The sequence below is a fragment of the Littorina saxatilis genome, linkage group LG3, assembly GCF_037325665.1.
Source record: "Littorina saxatilis isolate snail1 linkage group LG3, US_GU_Lsax_2.0, whole genome shotgun sequence".
Taxonomy (NCBI): domain Eukaryota; kingdom Metazoa; phylum Mollusca; class Gastropoda; order Littorinimorpha; family Littorinidae; genus Littorina; species Littorina saxatilis.
Window position 1 is genome coordinate 44,155,908 of NC_090247.1, and position 26,067 is coordinate 44,181,974.

A 26,067-nucleotide genomic window follows, 5' to 3' on the forward strand; every position below is an offset into this window, starting at 1 on the left:
GTTCTATTCTTAATTCACTTAAAGCCACCCTCCACCTCCGTATGTATGTCAAGAGAGGTGGATGAGTGAGTTGACTGGTACATGTAAATTGCAGCTATTTTCAGTAGATGATGGGGAAGTAGGCTATTGAAAACAGTACAATGATGCTGGTGGACTGAGATTTCAAACATGTTATACTGTTTGTAGCTGTGCCTGTGTAGATTGAGTATTGCGTGCATACAAACATACTACTGCAACAGGGCGACTATCACGTCAAAGTAGCTGCATCTTACCATTGCCAAAGCAGACAAATATTCCGCAAACCACTACAAATTCTTTGAAGACGCGGCCACTCTGTTTTGTGTCACTATCAATCATTTGTTGTATTTAACCCTTCTAGCGCTCTATTACTCTGCCTTTGTTTCAGTGCCATGGGCTGGGTTTATTCCAGACTCAGCATGTCTGAGGTTGGGTGGTGTGGAGAAATGCTTTCTAGCATCCCCATTCTTATCTGTTTCTACTAATGTTATATATCATTGGAAAGAGGAGACTCTGCTCTACAAGTTGATGTGCATGTTTGTATAAAAACTGGATTCTGCATTTAGTAAACAACGGAAAATAAACAAAATATTGTAAACAAACAACAACAAAATGAAAACAGTACTCACTTTTCTTGAATTGTATTCAGCAAAAAACACAATATGCATGATGAGAACACATCTTGATGAAGGGAACAACACAACACACTGTGACAGTCATTGAGTCCTTTTTTTTCACTGTTTTGTCCTCATGAATCAGCAGGTAAGTCCAGGTAAGTTTTTCCACACCAGTTGTGAAAATGTTCTCCACAATAAAGTTGTACACACATTATGTCCTTACATTTTAGCACACACACTGCACAAATTGTTTTCAGTCATAATCAGTGTCAAGTGTCACCAAATTCCAGGTATAGCACAGGTAAGTCTGCCAGGTAAGATGATGACAGACTATCACTTACTCCTGAGGAGCTTCCTGAGCATCTTTCCACTCCAGATACTTCTTTTGATAGTCTGTGAAAGAGTGGTAGATCTTGAAACAGGGAGTGACACAAAGAGTTTGTCTGCAGGTGTCACACTGGTAGGTAGACTCCCTGCCACACCTCTTCCTCTTCTGTCCCGGCTGAACTCTGCTCCTCTCTGCTGGCTCACAAACTACACACGCCCTAGCAATCCTGTCTTTCCTCCCGGTTCCCACAATTTTCTCTGGCATGTGGCCCCTTGCCTGAAGTCTGATGATGTTGTCCGCAGATGGCCGTCCAGCTCTTTTCCGTCCATTCATGCCAGGTACGTCCTCAGGTCGGACAGATTTTATCATGCTCTGAACAAGTTTCTTCCGGAACTGTCGGTGTAACAACGGGGGTTGATCTCTAGTGCAGTCTTTGTACATCAAGTAAGAGTTCAATACTGACAAACTGATGACATGGAAAATTACACGCTTCCACCACTTCAATGTACGAAAGTTGAAAGTCGCGTAGCTGACCATTTGATCACTACGATCAACGCCGCCCATGTGGGAGTTGTAGTTTACGACCACTTCTGGCTTTGTGATTGGAGTGTTGGTTCTTGGATCAGTTTTGCCGGTCGCTTTTTGGGCTGATGTGTCCACTGTTGATAGGAGATGTACTACTTTCCTGTCGTTGTATTTCATCAACATCATGTTGGCATTGTGCACTGTAAAGGTCTCCCCCTTCTCCTTCATTTTCTTGTCCTTGACAACCTGGGGGACACCTTTTCTGTTGGCACGAAGTGTCCCCGAAGCCCCCACACCCGAAAGCCACAAATCCCAATACAATATGGGACTGCTGTAGTAATTGTCCATGTACAAAACATATCCTTGCCCAAAATACCCCCCCAACATATGCATAACAAGATCATAGGTTGCTCCATTCGTTGACACAGGTGTGGTTGATTTACCTGTGTACAGCTTGAACTTCGCACAATAGCCGTTGGTTGCGTCACACACCATGTAGGCTTTGATCCCATACTTTTTTGGTTTGTCAGGGTTGTAGACTCTAAAGGAAAGGTGACCCCTCCATGGCACCATTCCCTCATCAAGTGACAGCTCTCGATGTGGGGTGTACAGGGTGGCGAATCGGGTTATCAGGTTAGTGTAGAGCGTAGCATGGGGCAACCATATTTTTCTTTGGATTTTTTTCAAACTTTTTATATGTAACTACATTCTCCAAGCCATCAGAATTGTAAAGCAGTTTAAATTTTGAAGATCGGTACATATTTGATTTTTTTAATGATTTTTTTAACAATTGCGATTTTAGGGCTGCTGAAAAATTCTGCTGAAAAAGTGACCGGCACCCTTTACAACCTGTCCTGCACACAATTTCAGCTAAAACCTGTTGTAATTGATTTAAAGGGCTTTCTTGTCATAAATACTATACAACAGAACAGGTTGCGGAGTAGGAAGTCACACAAAAAAGTGTAACAGGACCTTTTTATCTGCCTGAAAATCTGAATTTTGATGTACTGAGTGAACCTTCAAAAGTTATTGTTTCTGGCTCTTATGTCCAGACATTGCTGCTAATTTTTTTCTTATTTGTTGATGGTTGTTCCACATCTGAATCAGGATTATCTTCCAAATATGGAAAAATAAGATCTTGTTAATCTTCCAATAAATTAGGCACATACCGAGTCTGATGCGTTTCTTTGTTCCAAAAATTCTTAGGTAAACAAAAAAACTGTCTCGAAGGTAATTTCTTACAATGTCAACCTCCCTACTGCTGCATAATTATGAACATGCTGAACTGAAATAAAAGCTGCATGACCAAAATGACTGGTCCATTCATGATAAAATTAAAATATTGATTTTGATATAACAAATAACATGTAAATATTTTTATGATCAGTTATTTGTTGTTGTGTCCACTCACTACCTTTTCAACTACAATACTGTCTTTGTATTTGTGTTGGTTTTTATCCCTTTTACTACTTACCTCATGCACTCAAGCTGCTGCTGCCTTACACACCCCCCCCCCCCCCACACACACACTTTTGCAAGACAGTGTTGTGGGCTTTCAGTTGTGTTACCAGCCAGTGGTTTTTCTAACTTTTTTTCCTCTTTAAACTCATGCATATTTAGTTATGACCTAATAGAAGATATTGACTGTTGTAATTTGTATAAAAATTTGTAATAATTACAATACAACACAATGGGTAATTTTAATGATAGGAAATATCAAAGTGATAAAATTACCATACCCAAAAAATCCTTTGAAAGGCATACAGAAACAGTTGTAACTTGATCCAATATCGTATCTGTTTCCCATTGATCCCAATTTGACTGTGTACTCTGTTCGTGTCAAAGTCAACACTGCCCCCCCCCCCCCCCCCAATCATCACCACCACCACCACCACCACAACTGGTCAACATGCTTCACTTTCAACTTTCAATTCAAACTAAACTTCCATCAGCGGAGTTTCTTTCGTTTGCCAGTTTGAGAAATATCAGCGCGAACGAATCAGCCTAATCATTTCAACACGCTATCCGACTCGCTGTCTTCCGCCATGATGATGATGATGGCATCTTCTCACTTTCGGTTTCGCCAATGCATTCGAATCGTCGTCAGCCATTTCTTTTGTTGGATTCCGTACTTACCAAAGAACAGTTTCGGCGATTTAGACTTTCATCTTTCTGAAAAAAGTATCCATACGCAGAATTGCTGTGTGAAGCGTCGGAAAAGCGCAGATGTGCCACATTGTCGGAACAACAAAATAGCAGACAACCGCCAAAATTATACGTTCGGGTCACGTGACTCTCGCTCGGAAGCCTTCGGCATTCTCCGTAACTACTTGTCGAAGAGGGGGGTAGGTCGTTTCCTCCGTTGAAATGGGAACCTTTACGGAACTTTCCCCTTATTTTTTCAGTTGCTAATGAAAGATGAAACACCCGACTACGTTCTCATCAACTAATTTCGGTGGTGCACTCGCCCTATCGCAAAAAGAAAAAAATGACAAAAGTTCGCTTGCATTTATTTTATAGAATTCTCGCGACCTGGCGAAAAAAATGTCGATGCACCTCTAGCCCTATGTATCTGCTAGTGGTACCGGTCAGTATTGTCCACAACCAACCACTCAAAACGACGTACTTTGCCGTAACCTGACCCTGGGGTCGGGAGCCAAATCGCCGACCGGATTTTTGAGTGGGCGTGGTTTGCAGCAAGAGTTATCTTTTCCTAGCTTGCCCCATGCTAGAGAGCGTCCCCAGTTTGAAGAGGGGGTTGTGGCCAGGTAGTCCGCGACGAATGATGTTTTGGTTGTTGGCAAGATGAAAAAAACTCATGAGTAAATAAGCTCTGTCGCGGGTCATAATCTTTCTGAAGAAGGGTGTCTCCGTGACTTCGTCTGTTGTCCAGTACTCTGAAAAGTCGAGTTGAACAACCATCCCCATCGCAATAGTCATGGCAACAAACACTTTCATTTCCTGCCATGTCGTCTGCACCCAGGAACGAAATCTCGAGTGCTCCTTCAGCTGGGCAGTGGCGAGATAATTTGCTGCATATCGATTTGTTTCTTCAGCTATCGACTTGTAATCATCCTCAGTGATGAACAAATCAAACATCTCAGCTGGAGTTTTTCTCCTCAGTTCGTCACGATCGACGGTCGGTCCAGGTTCGCCAGTGAATCTGAGTTCCGCAGGTACTCGGTCACCTTCCTCCCAATTATCGGTCGAAAAGTGCATGACACCTTCCTCATCGTTGTCAGGATTGCCAACTAAATCCTCTTCATCAAATCCCATAAACTCTTCGTCGCTGTCATTGTCAAGAAACAGCTCTAGAAACTCTTGATGATCAGGTAGTCTCGCCATTTTAGCGCTCTCTTGTCTCTGGTAAGAACCGCGGAAAACTGTTGGGAAAACGCGGTCTTTTACCTTCTAAACCAATGAAAAAGCGGGTTTCCTGCGATGTGGAGGCCATTTATGTATCCAAGAAGCGGATTGGCTGGCTTGTGGGTCAATATTCAAAGTGGGCATGCTATTTTTAAGTTCGAGAATGACATCACTGGGTTTTCCCGTACCTGTGCGGGAGCCGCACTGACAGAGGAAGGGAAGTAACCCGTACATATGCGGGAGTCGCGCTACCAGGGTTAAGATTCAGAGGTGCAAAATAACATGCTTTTGCAGATATAGAGAAGAATTGAAAGCGCAAGCCATTCAATTGATCATGTATGAAGAAGTGGGTCACACGGGGCCCCGATGGCTCGGGGGTTGAATAAACCACGAGAACTGGTGTGCGCTTTATGCGCACTAAATTGGAATTCAAGAGATCTGTGTCATTTAATGTTGTTGAATGCTATTGTCCCATAAGGTTAGTATTAATTGCTGTTTTAGTGAAAGATACCATCGTTCTGTAAACCTCATATGAGGCGGAGTGGGGCTTTAAGAGACTTTCTTTGTTGAGTTTGTTTGTTTGTTTGCTTAACGCCCAGCCGACCACGAAGGGCCATATCAGGGCGGTGCTGCTTTGACATATAACGTGCGCCACACACAAGACAGAAGTCGCAGCACAGGCTTCATGTCTCACCCAGTCACATTATTCTGACACCGGACCAACCAGTCATAGCACTAACCCCATAATGCCAGACGCCAGGCGGAGCAGCCACTAGATTGCCAATTTTAAAGTCTTAGGTATGACCCGGCCGGGGTTCGAACCCACGACCTCCCAATCACGGGGCGGACGCCTTACCACTAGGCCAACCGTGCCGGTTTTCTTTGTTGAGTGGGGCCCTTACAGGGGTCGAGGCTTGCTGAGTGCCCCACTAAACAAAGAAAGTCATATGTACATGAACAATACAGCCTGTTCCAAAAGAAACGCAACCAACCTGTTTCCAAAATCAAAGTGCAAAATTTATTTCGCAAATAATATTTCATGAAGTTACATATTTCATTTTTGGTACATTTCCAAATCACAACATGTGGAACAAAACAGGTTTAACAATAAAAGTGGAAAACAATGACAATTGAAGCACAATTTATGTCCCTTTTCGGACGCAGCTGTCTTTTCTACGTTTAATAACGGACGTGTCCTCCACCAGCGTTTCTGACTAAGCGACACCTATTGGGCATGGAAAGTACCAGGCGCCTGAGGAAGGCCTGTGGTACCCGCTGGAACTGCTGCTGGATGGCCTGCTGGAGCTGAGCGACGTCTCAAGGGCGTTGCACCTGTGCGTTGATTTTCGTCTTGATGTATGCCCACACATGCTCCACCGGGTTGAGGTCGGGGCTTACAGGTGGCCAGACCATTGTGGGGATGTTGTTATTCCTCAAGAAGACCTGTGTGGCCATTGCAGTATGTGCAGGGGCATTGTCTTGCTGAAAAGACCGGCACCACCACAGGCTGCAACACCTGATGGATGTAGCGCTGGGCAGTCACTCCACCACCTCGACCTGCCTGTAACTGGAAGAAAACTGGCCCAATCAGTCTGTTACGAAGCAGTGCCGCCCACGTCATGACTGATGGTCCTCCCCAAGGGTTCCTCTGGAGCACGTACTGGGCTGCATGCCTTTGGGCGGGTGGTCGCCAAACATGCACTCTGTGGTCAGTGCAATCTAGGTTGATCTGACACTCGTCACTGAAAACCACAGAATCCCATTCTCGTCGCCAGTTTCTATGGGCTGTTGTTTAGTTTCGGCGGAGCAGACGGTGTCGTTGTGTCAAGATCTGGCCTCGATAAGGTCTCCGGCAACGCAAATTGCTTCTTCTAAGCACTCTTGAGATGGTCTGCGGGCTTGTGACTCTTCCTTGGGCATTAACAGTCTGTCTCCCTACTGCTCTTGCACTTTGGAAGGGATTTTGGCGGTAACTTCGCACAATGAAGCGTTCTTGTCGAGCAGTGAGGGCGGAAGGCCGTCCTGACCTGGGAGTATCATCTGTGCTACCTGTCACCCTCAACTGAATGACTAGACGAGAAATGGTGGATTTGTGAACATTCATGACCTGACTGACTGCTTGGGCCGTTTGGCCAGCGGCAAGCATGCCAATAGCACGCTCTCTTTCATTTTTAGACAAACGAGGCATTCTGCCGTCAGTCCAGCTGAAGAAGTCACTGCTATTTTGTACTGTATTGCCAGCTCAGTTGAAACTTGAGTTGTCCCTATGTCGTCACGTATGTAACTTCATGAAATATTATTTGCAAAATAAATTTTGCACTTTGATTTTGCAAACAGGTTGGTTGCGTTTCTTTTGGAACAGGCTGTATATGATTGTCCATGTGTGCACACAATTGTTAAGATATCAGGTTATCTGTCGCTGTTTTGTCTGTGCGGACGTTGCTTTTAATTGATTCAGGCTGTGCTGGCTCTTATTTTGCACTCTCATCCACAATAAAATACTCTTAGACCTCAAACATTCTGAGAAAATCAAGTCTTAAAATGGAGCTAGATTTATGATGGTGATGAACAAAAACTCTGGAAAAGCAAAGTCTTAAAAGGTGGGAAGTCTTAAATAGACGTTTTCCGGAAATAAACTCTGTCAGGACTTTCAGCTGTCTGGAAGAGTCTGATCGGTCCTATCCTGCGATCGGGTCAAACAACTGTGAAAAGTATGCTGTGTAGTGTGCGCTAAATATGATACCATTGTTATGGAGTGGTATAGCCCTTATTGCGCCAGATGTTATGGTCCTTTATTGGCCCGTTTCTAGACACTCATAAATGTCTCTACACCACTCTATAAGTTTAGTATTTGTTTACAGGCTTGAATGTAATCTGATTAGTTGTCCGCTACAGTAGCTTACAAGGCACAAGCGCACACGCACTCACACACGCAAAAACCTGGTGTTAAATCGAAAATTTTATTGTAAATTTTCATTTAATAAATATACCTACCCGAATCACATGTAGCATTGACACAATCGGAGATGCTAGGTTCTGAAAAGGCTAACCGTCTAAGGGAAGCAACCCCAACCACAAAAAGTGTAAACGTAGCCATAGTAATGACCATACACCCGGGGAGTTACCTCCCATCGTGCATGCCATGTCACTACTGCTACTGAACACGTGGCTCATATCATTCGACCTAAAGAATAAATTCTCCAAATCAAAAGCGGGGTTGGCGGGAGGGAATATACTATGTGATTCGGGTAGGTATATTTATTAAATGAAAATTTACAATAAAATTTTCGATTAAATTACATATTCCTACTCCGAATCACATGTAGCAGATTGCAACAACAAGGCGGTGGGAAAGAAAAATCTAACTCACTCAAAAAACCTTGCCAAAAACCTGGACCGCTGCCAAAGAATCAGGGCGGTCCCAGTGGGAAAGAAAATCTAACCCACTCAAAAGCCCTTGCCAGGGCTGGCCCACTGCCAACAGGCAGTGAGGGAACCAAGGAAAGTCCTGATTGACAGCCGAGAAGTATCTCAGGCAAAGCGAAAGAGACAACCTCAGAGATCCAGAAAGCTGTGCTCAGCACTTCTTCCAATCTCCTAGCCGTAAAAAACAGCACAGGAATAGACCCAAGCCTTGGATTAAAAAACCCTGGCGAGCCAAGGGAAAGACAAGCTTCCCCCCCCCCCTTTTATTGGAAGGAAATGCTAATGTCCTGAGAAGATCCGTGCGTAAGGTTGTCCCCTCAACTGAGAAGGACGAACCCCCGCGGTGACCTTAAGACAACCATGCCAAAGTCTGCAAACCTTGGGATGTAGTAAAGCCCAAAAGGCTTGTGAGAAAGAAGTCAGCTCAAAAAAAAAGAGTGACCAATCCCCACGAAAGAGCGAGAGAGAGACATCCAAGCACTAAGTACCAGAGTCCACCTCGAAGAGAAAACTCACAAATAGAAGGTCGCCAGTCATCCCCTACCAGTCCCTGCGAACGCAGGGAGAGAGGTAGCACCCGACAGCAGCCACTTACGACTGTGCGTCAGCTACCGGAAGTGAGGACCCACGGTGGTCAAAAACCGATGTGACTGGCAACCATAAACAAAATGGCTAAAAGCCAGAATGTTCCCAAAACAGTCTGCTTGAAGGTAATCGAGAGTGAATCAAAAACCGAAAGCAGAAAACCAAGACTGGTAAACGTAAACCGTGAAGCCAGCCAGCCATAAGACTCCCGAAACCAGAGTTCTCAGGGAAAAAACAGGCAGTTAACTTCCTAGCCAAATCAAGAGCCTACCTGAGTTTGGCCAGAAACCCAGAGCGCGTCTGTCCCTGTCTGAAGACAGAGTCCAACGCGGAGAAAAAACGGACAACCGCCCTAGACAAAGTTGCCTTTTGTAGCCGGGCGACTGTAAGGAAACCCGACCCAACGGACGTCATCCGGACTCGCCTCATACTAAGATGAGGAAGAAGAGAGGAAAGGCCCAAGACTGAAGTCACAGGAACCGAACCTTAACTAAACCTCTGCCCGAAGGAGAAGAGTAGCCAAAACCTGAGAGAGAGGAGGAAAGCCACAAAGAACTACTCCTCAAACATCCATTGTCCAAGACAATGCCCCCTCAGGAAAACCTGAATGTTACTTCCGAGGCCAACTCAAGTGAACCTTAAGTTTGGACGAAACACCAGAACGCGTCTGATCACTAGAGAAAGACAGAGTCCGACTCGATGAAAGACAACAAGGACCAAAGTCCGAACGTTTGTGGCCAAACAGGGGTAACCTGAAGCCAGAGAACCCCACAAGCCACAAGAAACAGGAAGGCAACAACCACCATCGCCGCAACGTGGAATGGCTGTTGCCCGGCCAAGGCTGCCTATTGGCTGCCAGCTTAGCTTAACCAGAGGAATGAGCATGCTTCTGCTAAGCATGTTTCTGAGTATGCTAGCCCTACCTTCCTTCAACCTTTGTAAAGCAGTCAGAGACCTGGTGATCTCTACTCGACTGAATCTCTACTGCAGGCAAAGTTTAAGCGACTCTCTTTGACTGTTCAGGGAACTGAGAACGCGAAAGAAACGAGTCCCTCCGACACCCGCCGTACGAGCGTAGAGAAGGAAGGGCAGCCTCATCTGCTCCATGCTCACCCTAGCAAGGGCTGGCCAACAGAGTAGAGAAAGGAGGCAAGTTCCAAAGGCTGAATAAGCAAGAAGGAACAAAAGGTGAAGCCCGTGTAGCCGAAGCCAGCCAAGGCTGAGCATGTTCCGGAACTGAACCATAGTAGAAACAGCGGCAGAACCAAAACACTAGAGATACCACCTTCGGGAGGAGATGGCCTAGCCAAAACCTGCAACCCGTGGTACCTACAAAAGGTGACTAAGGAACCGGAAGTAGAAAAAACATCCTATCTTCACGGAACGGAAGTCCGACATCGACAACAAGGTCAACCAACAAGGAAGCCACCAATGTCGATGCACCCAAGGGAAATCCTGAGCCGAAGCTTGAGCTGCGACGGAAATCCAGAACGTGTTCGATTGCTGACTAAAGACTGAGAACCAGAATAGCTCAGCTACGAACGCAAACCGAAGTCACAGTTGCTGGTGGTAAACTGATGAATGAGATGACCGGAAACCGGAAAACCATCCAACCGGAAAAAAGACCTGACTTATCCCCCTACTGACGGTCGTGAATAGGGGAAACGTCCAGGGCCACCCGAACTGACTAGGCAGTAAACGCAACACCCAACAGGTAAAGTGAAGACTGCCCCGGCTGAGGCTAAAAGCCTAAATGCCCGTAGGCCAGCCGCTGTTCCTCACCCACCGACCTCCGAAGGAGTGTCAGGAAGAGGAGAAGTGTATCCGAACAGAGCCGGAAATGCAGCAGACAAAACCGCAAAAAACGGAAGCGAAAGATGCATAGAGTAGACTGAGGCCGGAAGCCCGAACGCCCGTAGGCCAGTCCTCTGTCAACTCCAGTCAAAACCGCAACGTGTACTTGAAATGGAGGACTTATGCTTCCAGTAAAACCGGAAACACCACGCCGACAACGGCTGCCGCACTGGTGAAACACAAATGCCCACGGCGGAACAAGAGTGAGACAGACCAGAAGAGGACTGGGGCCGGAACCCGAACGCCCGTAGGCCAGTCCTCGATCAACCCCAGACAAGCCACTACGTGCGCTTGTGATGGAGAACCTATGCTTCCAGACAGGAAGTGTAGGAGGCCGAAGCCCCGCCCGGGAAAACCTTCGACGTGACCTCTGCCGCAGCTTAGAGGACAGCGTTAAGCCTTTTTCCCAATAACCAGCACGTGTGGAATCGCTGACGACAGACTGAATGTCCGACACAACCGGCGAAAAAAACCGAAGTCCACGTACTGGTGGAAGGCCGGTGAAACGGCATAACCGGAAAACCGGAAATCCGTCCCCCCCGACGTCGTCCTAACTCATGCCTCGACCAGGCCAAGAGAGAGAAGACGGCAAGTCTGCAGCCGCAGGCACCGGAACGGCAGTCGACGCGACAACCGAAGGTTGAAACGCTGACTACATCGGCCAGAGCTGAGACACCACCTGCCCGAAGGGCTGGCGCTGCTCCTCAGCTACCGACATCCGGGAGGAAGTGGAAGCGAAAGGAGCAGTAAATCCGGGTGGAGCCGGAAAGCACCAGACGAGACCGCGAAAAGCGGAAGCGCCGAATGCGAGGACGGAGGCCGGAAGCCCGAATGCCCTAAAAGGCAACGTCCGGTCAACCCCGGAAACGACCACAGCGGGTGCGTACGTCAGAGGACCTATGCTTCCAGCGAGTGCCGGAAGCGCAGCGCCAGAAACGGCTACCGCCATTGCTCCGCCACACAATGGTCTTCGAGGAAGCCAGGGTGTGACTGAACAGAGGACGAATGCCCGGGGGGCAACGTCCGGTCAACCCCGGAAACGACCACAGCGGGTGCGTACGTCAGAGGACCTATGCTTCCAGCGAGTGCCGGAAGCGCAGCGCCGGAAACGGCTACCGCCACTGCTCCGCCACACAATGGTCTTCGAGGAAACCAGGGTGCGACTGAACAGAGGACGAATGCCCGGGGGGCAACGTCCGGTCAACCCCGGAAACGACCACAGCGGGTGCGCACATCGGGGGACCTGGTCAACCCCGGAAACGACCACAGCGGGTGCGTACATCGGGGGACCTATGCTTCCGGCGAGTGCCGGAAGCGCAGCAGTCGGAAACGGCTAGACAACTCCGGAAACGACCCCAGCGGGTGCGTACGTCGGAGAAGTAGCCGGAACCAACTGCCGCCATTGCTCAGCCACACAATGGTCTTCAGTGAAGCCAGGGTGCGACTGAACAGGGGTTTGCGGGTCGTGAACCCGCCGAAAAGAGCTGTGTCCCAGCAGGGACTGTCCGACGGCCTCACGAGGGCCTGTGGACCAGCTCGACTTACTTGAATCGCCAACCACAGCGGTAGAAGACGAAGAAGCAAAACATCCGCCCTAGACAACGTCTCGGCCGGAAGCGTCAAAGAAGCCAACAAGGTGACGTCGCCCACAGACAGCGGGACCAACGGAAGACGCAGGCTTGGAACGCGAAAATTTCTTCACAAAGATAAGCAGACACCTGCAACACCTGATCTGCTAACGGCAGAGAAGGCGAGGAGAAGAAACAGGACATACAACAGTATATGACTGCCCCACAAAGTGTTTGTTCGAGGCAGAAAGAGTAACGAACAAAACATAACAAACATGTTAAATCCGAAACCACGACCAGTCCTACGGACTGGTAGATACCTGCTAAAGCCTAGCCAAGTAAACCACTGTCAGCAACGCTGATACACAAAATGGCGGCCAAGCGATAAGTTACTGGACAAAATTTAGAAGTCCAAAATGGACGAAAATTAAGCAATAACAAAAATTCCTGTCAAAGTAATGACGAAATATGAAATGGCTTACCAACTAACAAAGCAGAAGGCAAAAACGCAGGTAAAGTAAGGAGAACCTCACCATAACATAGGCCTAGCCACATAAATAAGCTGTCAGGAAATCTGAGCAACCGAAAGTGGCGGCCACAAGATAAGTTACTGAAACGCATTTAGGAGTCCAAACGGACAAAAAGTCAGCAACTATAGATAAATTCCTGTCAAACCAAAGACAAGAAGGAACAAGCTTACCAACTAAACAAAGCAGCAAGCAAGTAAGAAGGTAAAATTACGTTTACCTCCAAAATACATCGGCCTAGCCACAAAAATCTGTCAACTCATGCTGACAACAAAAATGGCGGCCAACAGTAGTCACTGAAATATCACAGGTCCAAACACGGACGAAAATCAGCAACTACAACAAATTTCCTGTCAAAATAATGACCAAAATGGAAAGAGCTCACCAACTACGAAGCAGGAGGCAAGATAGACGGTAACGTGGCCGGTGGGTGTCAAAACAACACCAAACAGCGCAGCCACAGGGGAGCCCAAAAATCAACAACCTGCTCCCTCGAAAGCTGTAAGGTCGAATGATATGAGCCACGTGTTCAGTAGCAGTAGTGACATGGCATGCACGATGGGAGGTAACTCCCCGGGTGTATGGTCATTACTATGGCTACGTTTACACTTTTTGTGGTTGGGGTTGCTTCCCTTAGACGGTTAGCCTTTTCAGAACCTAGCATCTCCGATTGTGTCAATGCTACATGTGATTCGGAGTAGGAATATGTAATTTAATGGATCTTGACACTGCCAAGACTAATTATTATTGTTTACAAAGCTTTTTACATCACAAAATCATTTCCGGGCTTCGACCAGTACCCTAGGCCGACAACACCGCAAGAAACTCTACAGTCCAAGACGCAGACACCTTTTGGCTCAAACAAAGCAGCTTAACAGGTAAGACGAATAGGTATTCTACTGTACGTTACCCTACTGCCATCTTTCGGCTTTCAAGATGTTGGTATGGCTGTAAGTCCTTCAGACGACTGACAAGGGTGCACCAGTCCTCACGACATCGCAACTATTGCTTGACGTAGTCCTTGATCCTTCCAGTTCGTCTCGGCGGCTAACTGTAGAACCCTGCCAGCTCTCCATGCCATGGTCATGTACACCAAGCTGCAGTTGACTGGTTCAGTTCAGCCTCCGGCGATGAAAAACCCTCCAGTTGGAACACTGTAAAGTTTATAGTCCATAAATCAACTTGTCTTTAGTTTCTTTCACTCGCACAATAAAAATACTCACTCGTCCAACATATTAAGCTGCATGAGCCAATATAATTATTTACACGTTAATTCCTGTTTTCTAAAGCCAAGAAAACGTTACGTAAAACCCTCACATGTTTAAGCAGTGTAGCACAATAGCTTAGGCCTACACAATAACGTTAAACACAGAAACAGTCACTCTTCTCACATACGACAGCATGACATGAAAATATAACCGGTTTCAAACATACCTCAAAAGAGTGTAAAGCCAACATTTAGTACAGTCGCCGGCCTGGCATGAATATGAAAATGGAAGATATCACGTAGACTGATAGGGAAAGTTCGTCAGTCTTCATCCTTCTTCAGTCAGATACCTAAAACAGGAGCCCGTCTGCTAACGTGTTACGAAAAACATGAGTCGAGCTTGGCTCCTTGACGGCGACTGATTTTACAAAGTCGTTCTTGCTATGACATTGCCAGTGAGCTGTCGCCTGCATTACTTGCACGTGAAAAACCTTGTCAGTTACACAAAGGTTCAACTGCGGTCAACGCGACGGTATGCAGCCTATAGCCCTTTCCAATGTCTGACCATCGCTATAGTCTATTCTATTTACAACAATACACATTACCACAAATACGAGTAAACCGCTTCGTAACAACCATGTTCTTTCAAAAATATAATCATCACAGCCACAAACCGCCACAGATGGCTTGCTGATCACTGGAAGTGTTCGCTAAACTCATGTGACCTCAAGCCAAACCCACATGACCTCGATTAAAACATGTTGTGATACGTGCCAGCGATCATTACAGCAACAAAATCTAAACTCTTGTAAACTCGTGAACGCTGATTTTCAAAAGAAAAGGGTATCATATTGTGCGCGCGCGGCAGAACATACACATTAGAGTTACTTGTTGGTCACGATTGCAGGACACAGCCCATCACTCCCGACGATGTGAAAAGCTTGTCCCAGGTAAAGGGGCTCTTAGTCTTCCAGACCACTGATAATCCTGAAAGTTATTTTTGAAAATCGTCTAAAACAGGCGCTCCACTGCAACCAACTGCACACACTCACCTGCAGTCTTTGTCGGGCGTAAGTTTACATGCTGCAGCTACATTGTTGTCAAGACGCCCTACACAGCAGGTAGTGGAATTACAATCCCCAAAGCCACAGTCACACTCTTCGCCCTCTTCAGTAACCTTGTTGCCACAGAATGCTTGTTTAGATGCTTTAGGAAAAAAGAAAAAGTGGAAACCAAATGAATGCAGTGTACTGAACTTTTTTCACATTAAAAACAAAACAAAACAGAAGCAATACATTTACCAGCAAGAGAATGTTACAGTGGTACCAATGGTATGAGGTCCCTCGGAAAAAACAACACCTCCCAATGCCGGGAATCTCACAAATGAAAGAGGCAAAAAAAGGAAATCTAAAGCTGGCAAGTAGATGGATGTTCTGCTGACAAAGAGAGAGAAAGATGACTGAATTAACACTGGTAAAATTAAATAATTTTGATTTTTAATAAGAACTGGTAAAATTGTGTTTGCAGTGCAGGACTCATGGGTGTTGCTAGGATTTATTTTCTTCAGCAAATTTGTCAAAATAGCCTCAAAAAGGTCAAGCATTTCTTATTTGCAAATTGCACGCAGACTTTTGCGTCACCTTTCCCCCCATGGTGACAAAGTTAGGCAGTAAGCAGAAAAGGCTGCACTAGTCCAAACTACCAGTATGTACATTGTGAACCGAATTTTGAAACAAGTTTTATTTTATTTAAGGCAATGAAGGTTTGGGTAACCCCAGCCCTCTGAATTTGTGACAGTCTTTTCTCATGCATGACAGAAGTCTAGTTTATCAAAGAGTTGTAACTTCTGAACCTCTGACAATCAAGCAAGAGGATTCCAGAACATGACATTTGTGTTTCCAGGAACAATAATCTATTGCAAATTATGAAGATTATCTATGGGGGAAAACACAAAAGTACCGTACTTTCCGGGTCATAAGGCGCGACTTTTTTCCTCGAGTTTGACCCCTGCGTCTTGTATAACAAAGCGCCTAATCCGTGTATGAAATACGAAAAAAATCAAAGAGACCGCCTGAGTACCAGTCAAACAACTTGTGATAATGCATGTTTCAGCTACTAGGTACTACCCTGGCCAAGTTTCCTCTCAAGACATCAAAGAGACCGCCCCATAGGTTAAACTCGGTCACTGACCCCGGTGCAGGAAGTGTTTCCTCTCTCAGATCTATGACAGGGGAACCACCTCTCATAGCAAAAACTGGGTCATTGACCCCTGGGAAGAAGGTCAGTGTCTAAACAAGGCAACCCAGCTATCACAATGGACCTGCCTTTGATCTCGCTGCACACACAGAGCACACATATTTCCACTCTGTATTCTTCCTTTGATGTGCGGCTTATTTTCATTCTTCGACCGTTTGTTACCGGTATACTTTTTTAATTTTGGTGCGCCCTATCGGCCCCCTGCGCCCAATGGGTGACTGGATTACAATTTTGTTTAAAAAGAAGGGGGTGCGCCTTATGCGCTGTAGCGCCTTGTAACCCGGAAAATACGGTAGTAAAATAATAACAAGAGGCGAAGCCATCAAGGCTCACGTAAGAAATCGACAAACAGTAACACACACACACACACACACACACACACACACACACACACACACACACAGAAAGAGCATAGGTGAAACTGTGCAAGAAAGCGAGACACTAGATCTAGATCTGTCTGTCTGCATGTAGCCTACTTACAGGGACACGACTGCCAACTAGTCTCGGCCCGCTCAAAATAATAATGACCGAGACTTTCAGTACTTCCTTCGCGTGACGTCTAACCCTCTTACGTCATAATGTGACGTCAATGTAATGTGACGTCTTCAAATGTTAGAGTTTCTACCACAGACATACACACGCACGCACGCACGCACATACGCACGCACGCACAGACAGACAAAGTTACGATCGCATAGGCTACACTTACGTGAGCCAAAAACATTTAACTGATTTCGTCAGAACCAAACCAGACTGACTTGCTTTCAAAATCCTATAACAAGAAAGGTTATATTATTGGAATGTTTAATTCACTTTAGTACTTTTCTGAATTAAACATTCCAATTATTTAACATATCTTGACATTTGATTCTTGATTTGGAACGTCAGCAGTCTATCTGTTTTGGATTTGAACTGGATTTGCATTGCAAACCACTTAGCAGACTTACCCACAAAGCACATCTCTCTCTTGGAATCCACAACTTGCTGAATGATACGGGTCATGTTGTCTTTGCTGCACTTGGAGAACTTGTCATTGTTGAGTCTGTTTCCACTGGTGGCACTGGGGAACATGATGTAGTTGCCGTTGCTAGCGTCAGCGCGGCTGGTGTCATAGGGAGCACACTCCTCTGAGCCTATGTCATGCTGCACAGACAACAAGGGAATAAAACGCATTCACCTTCGCAGGCCCTGCCAACGACACTTGAAAGCTGACCACAGGCCTGCCTACAGTCACAAACTTATTGAGCACGTTAGAACCCTTTTTTTGTAGGTGGCCAAAAATCGAAGAAAATTCAGGTCTTAAAAGGGAGAGATTTTTAAAGTGGAGGTAAATCGAAAATTTCAACAATAAATTTTAATTTAACCACTTGACTGCCTTAGGACGGGTATACCCGTCATGCGCTTGTGCAGCCGCAGCGCCTTAGGACGAGTTTACCCGTCTTCTCCGTTCCGGGATTTTCCAGAAATGCTATGTCACTGCTGACACAAAAATAGCAGCCAATGGCTTGGTAGCAGGGTTCCACACAGGCTCTGAGGTCAAGGGTATTCATACCCTTTCACCAAAAAAGTAAAGGGTTTTCATACCCTTTCCTGATTGATCAAAGGGTATGGCATGTTGTCGGCGACTCGGTGTATTGCTTTGCTGTTTTACCAGGTTCTTGCATGTGCATAATGTCAATGTGTGCAAATTGCATTGTCAATTTGAGAGTGCTTTGAATAAAGGAAATAATTTATGACCATTGTGAAATGTCACATGTGTAAATTCTTGCTTGTAGCATTACAATAAGTGAATAACACTTACACATTTACAGCAATTACCGGGGTATCAAAACACTAGTCAGAGGCTGAGAGCTTTCACAAAATGAACAAGTAAACTGGCTTGAAATTCTGAACAGTTTATATAAACTTTTCTTAATAACCCAGAACCCAGCCACCAACTGACAATTATGAGTTCAACAGTGCAGTGCCACACAGTTTTTTTCCCCACAAATTCAGGGTAATGCTATGAAAAGTCAGTTCAGTTCCACAACAACAAGAACATTATTATGAGTGTCAATAAGTTTGAAATCGAAAATTTTAAAAGTAAATTTTGATTTGATTAATATACTTACCCGACTCACATCTAGCATTAACCTCTGGTTTAAGTGCCGAGACGCTGAACTACGCTTCACCCCTTAAGGGGAAGTAACCCTAAAAAAGAACAGCCTAGACCCCGTAAACTGGGTCACAGGTCAAGGCCATACCGTCACGTGACTGAGCACGCGAGACCGCCGCCGCCATATTGGAATACTTCACTCGAAACGAAGCGAAACATTCATTTTTAGGGTAAATTAGAGCGGGGTAGGCGGGAGGGTATTAACGATGTGAGTCTTTTGTTTGTTTGTTTGTTTGTTTATTTGTTGCTTAACGTCCAGCCGACTACGCAGAGCCATATCAGGACGAGGAAGGGGGGGGGGATGAAGGGGGCCACTTGTCAAGCGATTCCTGTTTACAAATGCACTAACCCATTACTTGTGTCCCAGCAGGCTTTAGTAAAACTAAATTAATACCTACTGGAAGATTACCAGTTTCCAGTATGTTAAAATAGGCTTAACCTATCTACTGCTGGACTTACATCAGAACACTAACAGATTAAACTATACATGAATCGCGAGACAAGCGGCAAGAGAAGAGATTTTTGGAAAAAATACAGGTGAATGAGCAAGAAGGCAGAAAAAAGAAAAGAATTCATGAAGAAAAAGAGAGCATGACAGGAAAGAGGAACCAAAAATCTACCTAACAGCAAACTAGAAAGCTCCTGCGGTTCCAAAAACAGGAGGGGCCTTTAATTTCATAACCGCAGTGCCCCACTGCGGGAACGACGTGAGTCGGGTAAGTATATTAATCAAATCAAAATTTACTTTTAAAATTTTCGATTAAATTACATATCTTATCCCGACTCACATCTAGCAGATTGCTAATGTAGGTGGTGGGAAAGAACTCACTCTACAAGTTGGAGAGAACCTGCCCTGCGGCTACCAAAGCCGGAAAGGTGTTGGTCCCATCCTGACGAGTAAACAGATTCTCAGTGAAACTCACTTATTTCTGGTAAGAAACCGGCCTGCTTCAACCATGACTGGTAAGCAACCACTACCATCCCAGCGGGTATTAGAAAACCCGCCAAAAGTAGTAAAGAAAGACGTCCTAAAAAACGTCCAAAACACCTATGTGAGGCCGATCGAGATTTGCCTGGTCGCAGAACCGCCGAATAAAAGAGCCCAAGCTCAGGCCCCATGAGTTCTAGGCGAACTCAGAGGAAGGACAGAACGCTCCCCCCCCCATTGACTGCCACACTCATAAGCTTGTTTAATGAGTGTGAAAGCCCATCTAGCCAGTGCTTCCTTGCACAAATTTGATTCTATCCGTCCAAAACGAAAGAACCAAAGAACTGGTCTGGCACTCCAAAATGAGCCATGCAAGAATGAGTATGTCCAAAATACTCAATATCTTGCGTGAGACCCAAAAAGTACGTAAATCACTGCCCCATCAAGGAGAAGTGAGCACCGACAAAAAAGAGTATACGAGCCTTCCTATAAAAGAAAGGCTTGCATGTCTCAAAATTCTATGTCTCTTCAAAAGAACTCTAAAAGAAGAAGAAATCCCAAGCTGGGACTGATAAACAAAAGACAAAAGGCTTGAAGACAGGGCCCTTTTCACGCTGGGCGTAAAAAGAGAAATGTCTTGTCTAGTTCTGAACGATGTTTCTCCAGACTAATAAAACATCGTCTTCCGTCAACAACAAAAGTTCGTGGAACATCTTAGCATCCTCGTGAACTTTTCTTTTTTTTTGGTTTTTTTTTTTGGTTGCAACCACCCATAGATTGCTAATGATAGTAAAAAACCACCAGATAAGGTCAAATTAGATAAATAACCCTTTCACATAAAGTCTGTTGAGACCTGAGTGAAAAACCTTAAGATTCGTGAGTTACGTCTTCCAGAAACCGAAAAGAGCGCCAACCTCACTGACCTGTCTTGATCGTAGCTGACGAAAAGAGTGAACAATCTCTTGCAATCAGCAAGACCAGGAAGACAGTCCTAACTCAAAAGAGAGCTGTGAAAGTTCGGAAGACAACAAGACATGTCTTCCGATGCGAGCGAGTAAAACAAAACGAACCTGTGCGTCTCCCGCTTGAATAGAACAAAGAGTTCCAAATGACCACAAGTGAAACACCCTCCGAGGAGTGAAGCACTAAAGGATTATGGCTTGAGTAAACCACAGCACCATAGTCCCATGAGGTAGACGCTAATGTTCGTAATGAACCAGAGACAAACACTTGTCCCTTGTTCAATGGAAAGATGCAAGACAAAAAACCATCTGACAAACTAGACTCTTTACAAAGAAGAGTCGAAAGAACGTCTTAAAACCGTAAACAAAGGAAATAATTTGTAGACCGGCGAGACTGCAACCTCTCATCAAAAAATGAACCAAGATTGCTCATCAACAAACCAATGAAAGACCAAAAGTCAGACGCGGGGACCGACGCAAGCCGTATAATAGATGCCATCACGTACAAAACCTTACCATCTGAGACAGCCGAAGCTGAACAGGAAGTAAGATACAAGGCATCACTGCCCCCAACGACCTAGAACCCCAAAGGGTTGACGTCGTAAGTTGCGGACAGGAAAGAACAAAGTGCTACGATTACCCGGAACTCAACTCAACTCAACTCAACTCAACTCAAATTTTATTGGCTTCAATTTTCATAGAAGAATTTGTCTTGCGCTTGGGAGAAAATAAGAGTATAACATATAAAAACAGCATTCATATCACATTTCATGTATCACACACAGTAATCACTAGTATAAGCCTACAATTATCACATTTGTACCTGTATCATACATGCAAATAAATAGTATCACATTTCCACGTATCACACACAATATATACATTACATAACATACAGCAAGCTTCCATCTCCCGCGCCCCCCCCCCCCCCCCTCCCACACATACATATCCTCGCACGTGCGTCGACTCCATACAAATGACATCATCAGTCCATTAACTAAAATGCACAATGACTAGTAGTGGGTACATGATACTTAATACGTGCTCAACTAGACCTGCTAACTAAAATAATAACAGAAACAAAAACAAGGACTGGGCACAACATTTACACGTGTGTGACCTACTTACATCAAGTGCCTGTGATCTATAAATAACAATGATTGCGTTTAAAGTAAAACATGAATAATGCCGATGTTTGCTAACAATGAATACATAATAACTAAGATAAGAATGTATGTGCTTTCATAATATGATTATTTTATAAAACACAGTGGGGAAATTTGGAAAATAATTTTTATACGAAACTGCGCACATCGAGTCGAGCTCTGTGGCGTGTGTGTTCGGAGGCAGGAGACACACATGGCTGTGGATATTAATGTTCGGTGGATTAAAAAGGATACCCCGACTTCGGCAGGGCAGAAGGAGGTACAAGACGGTGTGCTGTATTGCTGTGTGTGAGTGTGCTGTGCAGACCTTCTGTGTTATGTGCATGTTCTATTCTAGTCTGTCCGTAGGCTTCATCTGAGGGCCTATTGTGTACAAGGGGAGGTCACTTCCGCCTTATAAACAAACACATGTGGAGACCCACAGAAATACCATAGCATCGTAATGAAAGAGGGCAAAAATACTGATAACAGTCTAGGACATTATTTCTAGGACTGACTAAGCAATGGAACAACATCATGATCTTCATAAGCAAATGATAGTGAGAACAAAACAGAATTCTTACTCTTCTGACTGCTCCCAGTGATTGACATTCAAAACAAACTGTTCTATTCTAAATAGTTGTAAAAAAACTTCATAAGAATAATATTAAACATACATACTTGATTTGTTTAAACATAATTCTAGTGTAAAAGTATACTTTATAAGTTGTGGAGATAATTTTAAAACATGAAGATAAAAAACACAGCAATAACATGACAACATTAGAGTACAATGCATTCCTAGCTAGCTCTGAGGAAAACTCCATTGTACATTTTTCAGTTTCACATGCATGCACTAAGTGGTATCATTGAGAACTGAGATGGCGGATGGAATAAACGACTTCCGCATGCGAGAGGTTCTACACTTTGCAGCTCTGTATCTACGCCTAGATGGCATGAGTGCAAACTGATCATGCAGGGGGTGCGATTCATCTTCAACGACCTTTCGTGCTTTTGTGGCTGTTCTCTTATGCACCAGTTCATCCAAGCTTGGGAACTGAACCCCAACCACCTTTTCTGCCTGTCTGATCACTCTTGCCAGATGGCTCTTGTCCTCTACGAACCAGAAGTAGCCGAAAACCCCAGTGCAGAAGTACCCGCAACACTGTGGTGGTGCGAACTGATGCTAATGCGTACGATCCTTCACTCGCCGAAACAGCCGAAGCGAAATCGGAAGTGAGAGACCTCGTGTAAACACGGCGTGGGAGAAATGACGTGCCGGGACAGACATCTGTTCTGTGTTGACCTTAGCTAAGGTCGAAACGTCTTTAACACTTGCGTCATTCCGGAACTCAAACGGATCCAGGGAAGACCTAATCGAACGAGAGAGTGTCCAAAGTCAGAGAGAGAGGCAAGATCAAGAGGGTACCTGCCTGTCTCTTCCAAACCAATAAGAGAACCTTCTGTGTAGACACAAGGTCTGTCTTGACGGTAACCGTCCTCCCTAAGAGTGGACAGCTCCGGCGTGACCGGAAGGGCTGCACTCGGTAGGGCAAAAGTGTCAATAAGGTTCTGAGGCCGAAGGCTGAGTGAAAATCTGCGCGCAAGGGCAGATACACTAGCCTGTGGAAGTTGGACAGTGGCAAGCCAAGGCTTAGCAGCGACTGGAGCCTGACCATGAGCAGAGAGGAGAGGCACCGTGCCGACAGGCAGGGAGCTCACCGTGCCTGGAAAGCTTGCTAAAATTTTAGAGAGCTCATAAGCAACTAAAGAAGACTCAGAGAACTGAAAACCTTCAGCTGCTGTTGGTGCTGGGCGGAAGTCACCCACCGCTGATGGTGGGGGTAAGACAAGTCCAGCCTATGAAACAACGCCGTCAGGAAAATATTGTAAGCGACCTGTGCTGCAATAGCTAAGGTTGGCTTCAGCTTTGACGGTAATTGGAACTCAACGTCGTCATCATTGAATGAGAGATGATCGTCGAGCTCCGACTCCTCTTCCGTATAAGTCGAAAAGTCCGCGTGACTCGCCGAGTCTTGGACATGATCAACCGGAAGCGAGGCTGACTGCAAACCGGAAGTAGAACTTCGGTGCAGAGCCTGCATGAAGCCAAACTTCCTGCCCAGGCGGAAGTGGTGACGCAAGTACACCGACGGGGGAAGTCATAGACAGCCCGTGTGCACCTTGGTCTCCAGATCAATGTAACATCGATTGCATTCCCGCGTCAACATCCCGTGAGCTCCACTTCGTATGAGTCGTATGCCCCGGGTATGTCGAACTTTCACTCCCTGACCTATGAGGCGGGGGAGCTACTAGTTGCGGTCTATGCGGAACGCTTTCGCCAAAGAGCATGGCTACCGGCGAACCCATGTAACATCGATTGCATTCCCGCGTCAACACCCCATGAGCTCCGCTTCGTGTGAGTCGTTTGCCCCAGGTATGTCGAACTTTCACTCCCTGACCTATGAGGCGGGGGAGCTACTAGTTGCGGTCTATGCGGAACGCTTTCGCCAAAGAGCCTGGCTACCGGCGAACCCAACGTACCTGAGGAGAGTGCCTGCTGTGCAGAAGCAACAGTGTCCCAAGGGACCATCTCTCCGAAGCTGGCGTGCGCCAGTTCTTCCGCCCGCAAGTCCGCTGACGTGACTGTGGCCGAAGGAGGCATCCGGATGCGGGAAAGTGAAGAAACATCGCCAACACCCTTGGGCAGCGAACGCAACTCATCTCGCGTAGCCTGTAGATCGGCGGCAAGTTGCTGCTGTTGAGAAAACATGGTATTCATATGCGAGGAGAATGAGGAGAAAAGGGAAGAGAAATCTTGCTTATCACTCTTCTTAGGCTTAGCTGAACGAGCCCTACTCCTGCTTTAGATTCTTTTAGAACAGGCATGGTAGGGCTTGCTGGTTCAACAATATCAACCGAAAGCGAAAAATTAGACACCGGTTTTACAAGCGTAACCGCTGTCCTTTTGGGTTTATCTTTATCTGACTGCTAGCAGGGGAAGAATCAGCAACTAACTGTCGAGTATTAGGCTTTTTCTTCTCTTTGTCCGCCATGTTGGAAACAACTCACAGAGAGTAGAACAACAACAACAAAGTTGACGGACACAAGGCAAAAATTCAAGTAAAACAAACAAAGAACGATCTCACCAATACAGCCGTAGAAGCAGAGACCGTGAAGAAGAACCGGGGTGAAGATAAACTGCCAACCAGGCAGCAGGCTGAAAGCCAAAATGCGTAGCTCGAGAGAACAACGTCCTAGCGCTAGGACCGCTGAGGAAAGAGTGAAGTATTCCAATATGGCGGCGGCGGCGGTCTCGCGTGCTCAGTCACGTGACGGTATGGCCTTGACCTGTGACCCAGTTTACGGGGTCTAGGCTGTTCTTTTTTAGGGTTACTTCCCCTTAAGGGGTGAAGCGTAGTTCAGCGTCTCGGCACTTAAACCAGAGGTTAATGCTAGATGTGAGTCGGGATAAGATATGTAATTTAATACCACTTCAGGCATGAGATGGCTTTGCCAAAACCTGCTAAAGATGGTAAGCCACAGAAGGCCGGACTCTCCGAACCGGAAGTACACTGACCGAAGTCACAGTCCCCGGTGGCGGAAGGATGCACGGAATAACCGGAAACCGGAAACCCGTGAACCCTGAAATCATCTTGACTTACCCCTTGACTGACAAGAAAAAAAGGATAAGTCGAGTGACCATCCAAAGCCACCGGAACTGTATGGGCAGAAGTCACCACACCCAACGGGTGAAGCAATGACTGCCACGGCTGAGGCACAGAGTGCACGAAAGCCAGACGCTGTTGTTCCCTCTCTGACATCCGTCCGGAATTGTCAGGAAGAGGGACAGCGTATCCGACCGAAGCCGGAAATACAACCGCCGAAGCCGCACAATGCGAAAACGAGGGCTGCGTAGACTGAGGCCGGAAGCCATAAAGCCCGGAGGCCAGTCTTCGGTCAACCCCAGCACAGACGTCGGAGCGTACATGTGGTGGAGGACCTATGCTTCCGATGGAACCGGAAACGCAGCAGCCGGAAACGGCTGCCGCTACAGCTCTGCTACAACCGAGCCCTCGGAGGGGATCATCGGAGAAGACAGAACAGGAGAATGCAAGTAGTGACCCTGCCCCAAAGAACTGTCTCCCAAAAGGGAGGGTCCGGTAGCCTCGCGAGAGCTGTTGGACCAGTTCAACTTACCGGTAGTGCCCCCCGTGGAGGCAGAAACCGAAAAGACCCGAAATTGCTCCCTGGAACCGGAAACCAAAGGTGCGGTCACGGAAGCCAAAGACCGGACATCCCCCATGGCCGGCGGAAGCACGACGCTGCCAGACGGAGTGGAACGCCGCAACTCCTCCTTAACCATGCTCCAAATCTCTGGAACTAAGGAAAACAGCAGAGAAGACACCAGAGCACCCTGCTCCGATGCCAACAAAAAGGGAGAGGCAGAAACAGAAGTGTCCGGCTGCGAACAAGCACTAGTGCTAGGTGCAGAATAGGCACCGTAAACAGAGTATTGCAAGCCTCCTAACAACAACAATACAGGTGGTTAGGAAGGAGAGGAAGACGACTTAGGCTAAATCTTGCCCTTAACGTCGGC

At 46.1% G+C, this 26,067-nt stretch overlaps 2 protein-coding genes and 1 long non-coding RNA gene across 3 annotated transcripts in view; all 3 read right to left on the reverse strand.

The window, feature by feature from the left end:
- LOC138961206 (disintegrin and metalloproteinase domain-containing protein 10-like) overlaps positions 1–26,067 on the reverse strand; it is a gene marked incomplete in the record, with an annotated part of 136,745 nt that overhangs the window by 29,027 nt on the left and 81,651 nt on the right. The window contains 2 exon segments of the mRNA XM_070332807.1: positions 15,074–15,227; positions 17,225–17,420. Of these exon segments, the coding sequence (XP_070188908.1) occupies positions 15,074–15,227; positions 17,225–17,420 (350 nt within the window).
- Positions 373–5,111, reverse strand: LOC138960926 (piggyBac transposable element-derived protein 4-like). The gene is made up of 2 exons (XM_070332561.1): positions 4,211–5,111; positions 373–2,158 (listed from the first exon to the last, which is right to left on the reverse strand). Exons 1-2 carry the CDS (start codon positions 4,831–4,833, stop codon positions 973–975), a joined length of 1,809 nt encoding a protein of 602 aa, XP_070188662.1. The 5' UTR covers positions 4,834–5,111; the 3' UTR covers positions 373–972.
- On the reverse strand, positions 13,526–14,662 carry LOC138962463 (uncharacterized). Its single transcript, XR_011454521.1, has 2 exons — positions 14,249–14,662; positions 13,526–13,968 (listed from the first exon to the last, which is right to left on the reverse strand). It is a non-coding gene; the product is annotated as an uncharacterized lncRNA (long non-coding RNA).

Bases quoted from the DNA above. Each gene is read 5' to 3' on its own strand.
- LOC138960926 (XM_070332561.1), bottom strand. From the start codon at position 4,833: ATGGCGAGACTACCTGATCATCAAGAGTTTCTAGAGCTGTTTCTTGAC. The intron at 2,159-4,210 runs GCAAGCTAGGAA...AAAAATCCAAAG, and splicing joins GGGACGCTCTCTAGCATGGG to AAAAATATGGTTGCCCCATG.